The sequence below is a fragment of the Sardina pilchardus genome, chromosome 1 (assembly GCF_963854185.1).
Source record: "Sardina pilchardus chromosome 1, fSarPil1.1, whole genome shotgun sequence".
NCBI lineage: Eukaryota > Metazoa > Chordata > Actinopteri > Clupeiformes > Clupeidae > Sardina > Sardina pilchardus.
Genome location: NC_084994.1, coordinates 25,400,359 through 25,411,109, shown reverse-complemented (window position 1 = coordinate 25,411,109; position 10,751 = coordinate 25,400,359). Strand labels below are relative to the sequence as shown.

The following is a 10,751-nucleotide window of genomic DNA, read 5'->3' as shown; positions in this document are numbered from 1 at the left end:
TCTACCAGTAGCAAATCGAGGCACTTAAAGGAGGCGGGTCAACCAGCGCTGGCAAGAAACCGTGTTAGCACAGGCTGTTGGTCAGACTAAAGTCTCGCAGAGCCTTTGAAAGTCGATGGTAATCAGGCTACCTCATTCCAGCTTTACTCCAGACTACAATCTTTCAAGAATCTTTCAAGTTGTCCATGAGGATTAGCCGCTCCAAGCTTGGAAACTCATGGCCACCACCAACACGGCAGCTAAAGTCTACCTTACACTGACAAGACTTTGACAAGATTTGGGAAAGATTCTTGAAAGATTGTAGTCTTTTGAGTAAAGCTTGAATAAGGGACATTAGTTAAAAGACTACAATCTATAGAGAATCCCAAAAATTCCCAAATCTTGTCAGAGTCTGTGAGTGTAAGGTAGGCTTAATTTGTAAAAAAAATGTAAAAGGTGTCCGAAGTGAACACGTGTCAGACATCACTTTTTAAAGGCCAGGGGAGCTAACCATAATGCTACTGTAACTGGCTGAAGATCACTCTTTGAAATCTGACCTCCTAATTTTCCACAGAGATGAGTGTTCAACTGTGCAGGCTGGGATGTTTTGCTTGTATTAGAGGAACTGCTTCATAAAAAAAAAGGTGACAAGTTTTTCCCCTCCAGGTTGATCCACGAGCCAAATGAGGATGAACTCATTCAGTCTTGTATTGTTAAGTCCTGCCTCAAATACTCCACGTATGCACCGCACGCCGGCGACCCGGGATCGATTCCCGCCCCGTGGTCCTTTCCGGATCCCACACCAACGCTCTCGCCCACTCACTTCCTGTCTCTCTCAACTGTCCTATCATTAAAGGCATAAAAGCCCCAAAAATATACATATATATATATATATATATATATATATATATATATATATATATATATACATATATATATATATATATATATATATATATATAAAAAATACTCCACGGATTACAGGGTCATTCAGTGGAGTGGTCACAGCAAACTGTGTCAGCAAAGAGTGGCTCTCGCACAGGAAGTATGTTGGTCACTTGAAGCCTCCATTTTGAACTCTCCTTTAAAGATGACACCACGGAGCACATCATAAACATTTACATTTTTAATGAATTTATCAAGAACAGTTAACAAAAACACTGTTATATGTTGTTAATACTGTATCAAATTTCACCATTTCAAAGAGTACGGGTGAAAAATTAATCTTCATGATATAGCACACACCAATCAAAAATGTAAAAGAAAAAAAAAAAAAAATATATATATATATATATATACTGTATATATGATGTAAAAAAGCAATTTGAAAAAAAAATTGAAAAGGTACAATCTATCGACCACATAGTCAAGAAACCAAACAGTCAAGAATCTACATAATCAGAAGCGTGCCTGATTTCTGAAACATATTAGCCTGAGAACAAATTTCAGATCGCTGTGTCAGACGACCTACTGTATCCTTCGCACGATAAATACTCTGAAGACCACCTACTGACGGCATCCTATGATTGTCTGCACCAGTACAAGGATCACCCGGATCCATAACTGTTGCTGTTGTGCCTGTACAGTCTACTACACATCTGAGGAACAAGAAAACTGTACAAATACAGCAAGGTTTTTTTTTTTTTTTACATTTTTTAACCTAAAATAAGTCAAACTTTCAATGTGAAAATAACAACGTATTAATAACAACAACAACACAAAGACACATCACCAGTCAAGACTTGTGTGATTCGGTCTCTATTTGCCCTCAGTGGCTGTTGTTGAGAAGTCTGGCGCGGATCTCTCGCACCCGCGGGCTCTCCTTGGCACTGCCCACGTCGATGCCGTACACCGTGGTCTGCAGGAACGTGAAAAAGTTGTACAGGGGCTCGTCGTAGGACCGGCCGAACACAAAGTGCGCCTTGAAGAGTTCGTCGAAGGCCGCGGGGGCGGCGTTCACTTCGCAGGGGATGGCCTTCTGTTCCAGGACCACAAAGTACTTCTGAATGCTGCTCTTCCTCTCCCCAATACAGAGGAGGAACGGGGGTGCTCCTCGAGCTTCCTCTAGGAAGTTCTCCATGCTCTGCCCCGTCTGGAAGACAAAGGGGGAGACGGAGTCAGAGAGAGAGAGAGACAGAGAGAGAGAGAAAGAGAGAGAGTGACAGAGACAGAGAGAGAGAGAGAGAGAGAGAGAGAGAGAGCCTGGCAGAAAGAGATAGGGAGACAGAGGGAGACAGAGAGAGAGAGAGAGACACAAGAGGGGGAAAGAGAGAGAGAAAAAAGAGAGAAAGAAAGAGAGAAAGAAAGGGAGAAAGAAAAAGAGAGAATGTGTCTAAGACAAACAGAAAGAGTGATGACGTTTGCATGTAGAAAAGTGAGACATCTTACTTTCATGAATTTCACCAGATGGTCACCAGCTTCCGCTGCACTGATCTTCTTGTGCTTCTTGCCCTTCGAAGTTGGCGGCAGAAGATGCAAGAGCAAAAGGATGGTTGCCAGGTCACTTTCCCAATCTGTTGACAAACAAACAAATAAATACATAAACAAACAAAGAAACAAAAAAATGAATGCCGCATTTGAATCCGTCTGATTCCAAACGGACTGCTAACGTGATTTTAGGTCACACTGTGCAGTGTGCATTCGACAACTCCCGAGGTTGCCCTTGGTTACCTTCGGACCATTCCGACGGCTGGCTCAGTGACGACAGGAAGAGGAGGCTGTCCATGTGTGTGCCGTGGGGGAGTCGCTTACAGTCGTCGATGATCCTGGGCTTGTAGAACGTCTGCCACCGCGACAGAAATCGGCCCGACACCTCCTCTCCAAACAGTACGGTGAAGTCCTGATTAACCTGCAGCACAGATGAAAGAGGCAGCCGTGAGAACATGCAGGACGATTAGCGTCGTAGCTAGTTACACACTTTGAGAACCACTGGTGTAATGTGTTATCAAAATCTGTCTGCTAGGCCTTTTTTTCTGTTGTTTAGTTGACCTGTGAATGTCTAATGCTCTCTTAGCTTAAACGCAAAACGGTAAACAAACTGTTAAGGATGCTTTTAATCCAAATTGGCCACTTGGAAAATATATAGAGGATAGAGTTTCCCCTTTCCCCTTTAAAATCTCCATCTTTTATCTTTTTGTCCTCACCAAGCCAGGCGTGTCGAGGAAGCGCGGGAAAAGGTCGAGCACGGCCGCAGCCGACGCCGTCTCGGGGTCGTGCACCACGTCCTGTCGCCGGCCGAACGTGGCCTTCATGTTCTCCCTCACGAAAGCCGCGTCGTCGGAGCGGCTCATCATGAGCGTCACGGCCTCCTGACACGGCTCGCCCGAGAGCTGCGGAGGCGCCGCGTGGGCCGGCCGCCGCGTCCGCGGCCCGTCCTGATAGGCCGAGAGCCGCCGCGGGCCGTCGTGATAGGCCGAGAGACGTCGCGGGACGTCCTGATAGGTGGAGAGAGACCTCGGGGCGTCCTGATAGGTGGAGAACGATCTCGGGATGTGGCTGGACGAGGAGCGCTGGACTGTTTTCAGCCTCCACGCCAAGTAACCGGAACCGCTCTGGTGGTCGTAGTAGTGCTCCTGAAAAAGGCACGGCACGATGTTTAGCTCACACATCTTGCTGTAAACATGGAACGTTCTAGATTTTGCAAACAGATGCATATTCAAAAACACACAGAAACATTTAGTAATGTGTACGAGGAAGGATGTGACAATAATAGGGCAATTCAACGGAAAATTACGTGTTTTTTTTTTTTTGTCACGTCCATAACGCCGATAATATGTAATGGTATGGTGTGATGTGAATGATTACATGGCATTTGAGCATTTGCTATTTTCGGCTGAAGAATGTACATGAGAAAAATGCACAAAAAATAATGTTATCATTCATATAAATACCAAGGCATTTCAATGGCGTTATGAAAAAGACAAAAAGTACATTTTCCCTGGAATTGCCCAATGTCGCCATCACCTACTGTATAGCAATACGATCCCACCTAACTCATACCCTTCATCCAGATACTTACATAACCGTTCTTGGAATTCAGATCCTTCAAGAGTGGGAATAACGTGACTATTCCGAGGGCATAGGACACTCGGACACTCACTGGTGGGGGTCTTCTGCAGAACAGGACAAGACAAGACCGGATTAGAGGCTCAGACTCAGAATGGACACATGGGAAATACAAGTAAACAAAAACAAAAACAAAAACATCAGAGGGGTGTTCCAAGTACGTGGTTTAATCACAAACCTGGTAAAATAAACTCAGAGTAAGTGGCAAACCTCCTACTAGAAGAGTTGTATGGCTTCATTCTTCAAACAAAAAAATGCCACTGGGCTCTTATTGTTTTAATTGAGGTTTTATTGAGGTTTATCACTTACTCTGAGTTAAGCTACATTTGTCTCTAAACCACGTACTTGGAATACCCCCCTGTAGTCTACCAACCTTATCATTACTACAGTAATTTCCCGCATATAAGCCACATTGTGTATAAGCCGCAGGACAGTGTTTCATGCCAGTTAAAAGAAACAAAACCATGTTAACACCATATTAACTGCCTCTCTGTATAAACCTCAGAGCTGAAGAAATTTTGCAAAATCAATGTATAAGCCGCGACTAATAGTCGGGAAATTACGGGTACTGACTTTTGAACTTTTGAATTCATAACATGAGTAGTTTGAATATAACCATTTCACCACATGCTTTACACTGCATTTCTAAGCATGTAATGAATAATACTCCTTTGAAGAAGTAATAAAGGAAAGACGCACAAATAAGGATAGAAAATCAACATCAACAATAACTACAACAACAACAACAACAACAATAATAACAAACAATAGCAACAACCACCACAACAAGGAAGATGTTGTAAGACTTACCCGTGATTTTCCATCATGTCTGCCACCAGTATGTTGACCATCTTCCTCCTTGTGGCATCGGAGAGACATTTCATCTTATTGTACTCCTGAAATATCCGGTCACCCCCAAGCTTCGAACGGAGTGCGGTCTGGACAATCTAACATTTAACAGGTCACAGGTGCAAATTTTACAAGCCGTACAGCTGAGTCTTTTAAGTAATGGTGAACAATCATAAAGCATATCATGAAAACAGAATTTGAAACGTAGATACAAGGTTCAGTAATTAAACAACATATATATTTCCTGTGTATTAGCTACAGTACATTAGCTCCTTTCAGACATGATCCAGACTACTGAGAGTACTCAGTGACCTCGAGAAATGGAAATCTATATGAAAACTCAGCAGATTTCTCCATTAAGTACCTCAGTTAATAGCTGGATTAATTACAGCATGTTAAGAGTTTTGTATCAAACATCCTTTAAATGCCATGTCCTCCCTTTTGAGCAAAGTTTAAATGTGCAAAAGGAGCAAAAGCTTACCGCGCTCGCTGAATGGCTGTCAAGAGGAGCCTCCACCAACTGCCTTTTTCGAGCTTGGGTTGCACTCTGAACCGCAGGTGAGTCTGAGGAATGAGACGAAGAGCTGGATGTTGCCGCTGAAAACAACAACAATAGAAAATAATATATATATACACACATATATGTATAAAATATGGTAAACTCTGCTCATTGAAAATTTTGTAAAATCTACACATTGTGCATTGACTGAAGGCACAACCCATTTCTCGATGCCTAGCTGAAGAATGTGATATCTACAGCATGCGACAGTACATAGTGTGTACTGTATGTTCCAAATGTACACTACTCCCATACCGATTACTCAGCATGCTGTCACACATCAGTTATTTTACCCGACATTAATGACCAAAACCTAGTTGGCTAATTACAAATCCTGGCTGGTCGGCTAATAATATTACCTAACATTCAACAGCTAGCTAGTTCACTTTGACACATTACCAGATTTAGGTACGTTTCCGGTTAAAATGCTGATGAGATCAATTTAAAAAGGCACTTACCTTCTATGGCGGCCATTTCATGATTGCTGTAGGCATACGAAGAGTCATTGTCTGGTAGTTCTCCACTGTCGTGAGCTACACACATAAGTAAACAGAGGAAAAGTACGCTACTCCAAGTGGACAAAACCTTTTACACTGACAGATAAATAGAACCACAGAATAAATCAAATCTGGTAGTACAGACAGCAAATGGCTCCCCTTGAAGTAATGGTTTAAAAAGACGCCATTGATCGTCCTAGATACGAGTCAGAGGTGCATTATATTCCATCAGATGACAAACTGGTTCAGGTGCAATTAGTACATTTCCATACGAGCATTTACTGCAGTGGTTCTGCAACTGTGCATCCTCTGAGTGACTGTTTTGTTTAAAACGTACTACACTAAACAAGTGATGAATATTCCTAAAATGTACCAAATGGAGTTTGCCATCTTCTTGACGACCGATAACCAGAGTCTGTGCCTCACTGGGACCTGTTTTCCAACAGCCAGGGCTTTGGTAATCAACAACACACAAAGATTTGAAGCGCCTAAAGATTATTTTCAGAAGGGGGGTGTTTTCATTGAAGTGTTACATTTGAGCATATTTTTGTAAACATTCCAAATTACTAAATTTCAATATCAACCCTTCCCCCAGCATCATATATCTTTCCGTATGAACTCCACTGACTGTTTGCCAGTGTTGGCAAATGTGCACAATAGGGCTTGTGCAATTAATCGATTAATCGCCAATTATGACTTCCAATGATTATGAAAACAGCATAACCGAAAAACACATTACAATGATTATTTTATTGCATTTTGCTTTGCAACAATGCTCAGTGTGTAACTGTCTCTCTAGGCAGTAGCCTAGAAATCTAGACGCCCCTAGCGGCAGCAAATGTAATTTGGCTGGCGGGGCAGTCTAGCAACTCTCCGTAGAGCTAAGGAGCTGAGAAATGGAAAATAAAAGCGGGCCAATCACAGCGTGTATAGAGTCAGTGGGTGGGCTTAATATAATGGTGACTGACATGCGACCAGAAGTTGCGACGGTAACGCATCCTGTTATTTGAGAACAAGAAGATGATTCGTTTAGCGTTATCCTATTGCGTGGAGAGGGAAGGTTACGCATCCTGCAACTAGAAAACAAGAAGATGATTAGTTTAGCGTTATCCTATTGCGTGGAGAGGGAATTTGAAAGACAACAGTTTATCCCACCCCTCCGATTGAGCCCTGTCTAATGTGAGTGTCCAGACCCTACATCTTGATGTGGGTCTGGCTCGTCAGGCTAACTCAGCAGTGGCCATAGCACAGAAAGCACTCCTTAAGAACAACTGCTCAGGTTCAGCAACCCAAACAGTCACAAGGTGACTGTGTAGCCCAGAGGATATACAACACGTATGCACAAACGTATATGTACTGCATGTACTATGCAAACACGTGTAAAAACCACGTAACACAGAAGTAGAAGTGAGAAACAACAACATAAGACAAAATACTGTACAAATGTTCAAGGATAACAAAAGGGATCAGAGATTTAAAAATGACACAAAATCATGAGAAATACAATCACACAATCAAAGAAAGTAGGCTACTACCAACTAGGGCTACAAACTAATGATTATTTTCATAGTCGATTTATCCACCCTGATTAACAGGGAGCTTCTCTAGATGTGCCGTAAGAGATGTGGTCCCCTTACCTGCTAGCCTAGAAATCTGGACGCCTCTAGCGTCTAATTTGCTGCCCGCGTTAGTCTAGCAACTCTCCGTAGACTAGAGCTTGGGAGCTGGGCTTTGTGCAGAAATCACCGGACCGATCACATCGTGTATAGAATCGGTGGGCGGGCTTAACATAATCGTGACTGACATGCGACCAGAAGTTGCAAACCGTTAAGCATCCTGCTACTTGAAAACAAGAAGATGATTCGTTTAGCGCTATCCTTTTGCGTGGTGAGGGAATTTGAAAGACAACTGTTTATCCCACCCCTCCGATTGAGCCCTGTCTACGGTGAGCTCCAAGTCCCTACATCTTGATGTGGGTCTGGCTGGTCAGGCTACTTACCTGCATGGCTGTATTCAAAGGCTCCGTCCCATTGGCTGTTGTTCTCCATCTCCACCTTCACCGCCTCCTCAGGGCTCCGCCCCTCCTCAGGGCCCCGCCCCTCGAGTCCTCCGGCTTCCCCTTCGTCCATTTCCCCTTCCTGCTCCTCCTGCTTGACCCCCGCAACAGCCACGTCGGTTGTCCTTCCACAGTCAGAGATGAGTTTCAGAAGGGTGCGCTCCTGCGTGGAATTCTGGGTAATGTAGTCTGGACCCATGGGGCCAGCTTCGGCGGGGTGAAAAAGAGTGTGATGGGCCATGTCATCAAGAGTGTGATGGGTGATGTCATCAGACGTCTATAAAAAAGAAAAAAGAAAAGAAAAAAAGTAAAGTATTAAAACATCTTCAAACAACAACAAAGAATCTTCACGACTTACTATCTAGTTACTGCATCCGATCATATACGTTCTGAGATACATGCATTTCTTACACTATGTCAAAACTTCAGGACCAACGGCTTAAAATCATAATGAGATATTTCAACCAGATACTTCAATACCTGCCCAACTTTAGTGTAAGTAAAGTTATTTGCACAACCATAAGCATGCGATAATGTGTGCATCTAACATAAGCTCCGGACCTGCGTTCTGATGGGGCTGGCGAGGACTTCTGGGTTCTGCACCTGTGTGGCGACTAGTCGATGTTTGTGAGCGTGGGACGACAGCAGCTGTGTGCGCAGGGCCCTGATCTCGTCCTGCAGACCGGTGATGATCTGCGTCACACTCCGCAGGGCACGGATCGTCTGAAAAGGAGACAAACACAAGTCAAAGACACATTCACTATCTTCTGGTTCTATCTTTTACACACAGCGTTAACTTATAACTGCTGAAGACACACTCCATTTTTGTATAGTTTATAGTTCTTCTGTATCCCCATGACAGAGAGAGACACACAGTATATCACAGTATATCAGTATGGAGCAGAGAGATGATTGTATGGCCCCATCAGTGGATCTATCAGCTATTGCTCTTACGGTCACAAATAGAGAGCAGTCACAAAGGCATGCAAGTTGGTATGACAAAGTATTTTTGTTGTTGTTGTTGTTGTGGATCACACATGTTTGGAAAAGAGTAATGTCACAAAGCACAGAAATTGAGGTTTGTTTTTACAAAGCATGTTTAAAAATAGACATTGTCTGCCATTATTATCACCACATTTGAACATGTTAAGTTAAGAGCTAAAGACTTAAACAGTTTAACGTGACGCACAAAATTCAAGGCGCTCGCAGTTCTGCTACCTCATTGGCATCCGCTAACTGGTAGTCCTTTTCCTTCAGCTTGTTCTGCAGTTCCTGAAGCTGCAGTTTCAAGAGTCTGTTTGCCACATCGTGTTCGCTCAGCGCCCGCTGTGACTCCAGCTCTCTCTCTTTAATTTTCGACATCAACGTTTGCAAGGCATAGTCAACGTCACACTACGAACAAAGAAGAGAAGATTAACGTTATACGTGTATCAAAGCAGAGGTCCCAGACTCAGTTTGCAAACTGTATCGTCTGTCTTTTACTGCCATAGCGAGTCAGGGGGAAGAACAAAAGACTACAGTACGAGAATACCACGGCTATTCTACCAGCTAGACAATACAACAGAGGCAAACTGGTAAACCAAAATAAATGTTTACTCACGGGAGTCATCATGGCTATGCAACGTTATTGCTGGTGTGACTGGGGATGACAATGCTCTCGCCGTTTCTGCTTCCTTTTCTTCTTTCCTCACTACAGTAGGCTAGGAAAACACCCAAATAACTGTAACATTACCTACATAATATTTCAATGGAATTTCCTAATTTTGTGCCCACTACCTGATGTTACTCTTCCGAAAGCGATTAGGCTATAGTCCCAGCTAGTTAACTAGGACTTCATTTCCAGTTTAACCAGTTAGCTGGTAACTAGGCCTACTGTATCCCTTGATCGTGCTTACGTTAATTTCGTTTGCTTGGTCTATTCAAAACCAATTTTTTATCAAAGTGTGATACAAAGCGACGCACAACCTGGACTGCAAAGACTTGCCACTGTTTTCCTCCGCCCACTGTCTGTCACCCTAACACCTCTGCCAGAGCCCGTTTCCTCTTCTTCGACACATTTTGAGTATGCGTAGAAACACACACCGCCACCTACTGGAACAGGGGAAAAAAGAAAAGCTTACCTTCAAAGTTTTCAGCATGAAGGGCTGTCACCTGAGTGACTGCGATGGCTGTTTAAAACTGCAGTAAAACCCGAGGACATCACCAGTCTCCTCTCTATGCCATGGGGTGGGCATCACTTGGGATGGTGTAGAGTGGACAAACGCTTGGTCAGTTAGCCTCCAAGACAAAAAATCACTCCAAACTTGACAACGATAAAAGCTCCATCCAGTCCCTAGTATGGAGTAGGCCTACAGATGGGAATTCTGGCTCTGTATGGAGTCAGATCTTTTGGCTCATCTCAGCAATAAGAACCACCTCTTCTGGTGCTTCACAATGGGTGCCTCTCAACCTCTCTACTCGATGCTCAGTCCTCCAGGCTCGTTCCCACTGATCTATAACTAACACTGGATAGACTATCCCATTGCCGCCCCATGCATCATTCTTTATCTAGATCAGTGGGAACGAGGAAGGAAGGGAGGATAGATAAAAAGACAAATTAGAGGCACCTCTGGTATCAAGTCAGTGTTTTAATATAAATACTGTATATATTTACTGTATACATTTTTGACCCAAGACTACTCGGCCCCCGATTGGGTTGAATTTGTGTCTTTTCATATAACAAAATGACAACAACTTAGCCTACAAT

At 43.4% G+C, this 10,751-nt stretch overlaps 1 protein-coding gene across 3 annotated transcripts; it reads right to left on the bottom strand.

The window, feature by feature from the left end:
- Positions 1 to 1,109: 1,109 nt before the first annotated feature.
- Positions 1,110 to 10,001, bottom strand: LOC134086491 (uncharacterized). 3 transcript variants are annotated; one of them, XM_062540032.1, is made up of 12 exons: positions 9,606 to 10,001; positions 9,224 to 9,397; positions 8,567 to 8,728; positions 7,949 to 8,282; positions 5,911 to 5,985; positions 5,375 to 5,490; positions 4,855 to 4,991; positions 3,998 to 4,091; positions 3,123 to 3,551; positions 2,650 to 2,827; positions 2,368 to 2,492; positions 1,110 to 2,071 (listed from the first exon to the last, which is right to left on the bottom strand). In XM_062540032.1, exons 1-12 carry the CDS (start codon positions 9,615 to 9,617, stop codon positions 1,748 to 1,750), a joined length of 2,160 nt encoding a protein of 719 aa, XP_062396016.1. In that variant the 5' UTR covers positions 9,618 to 10,001; the 3' UTR covers positions 1,110 to 1,747. The 3 variants fall into 3 exon arrangements, with proteins under 3 accessions (XP_062396016.1, XP_062396017.1, XP_062396018.1); XM_062540033.1 differs by having other exon boundaries at positions 5,375 to 5,457; XM_062540034.1 differs by having other exon boundaries at positions 8,609 to 8,728.
- Between the last annotated feature and the right edge of the window lie 750 nt (positions 10,002 to 10,751).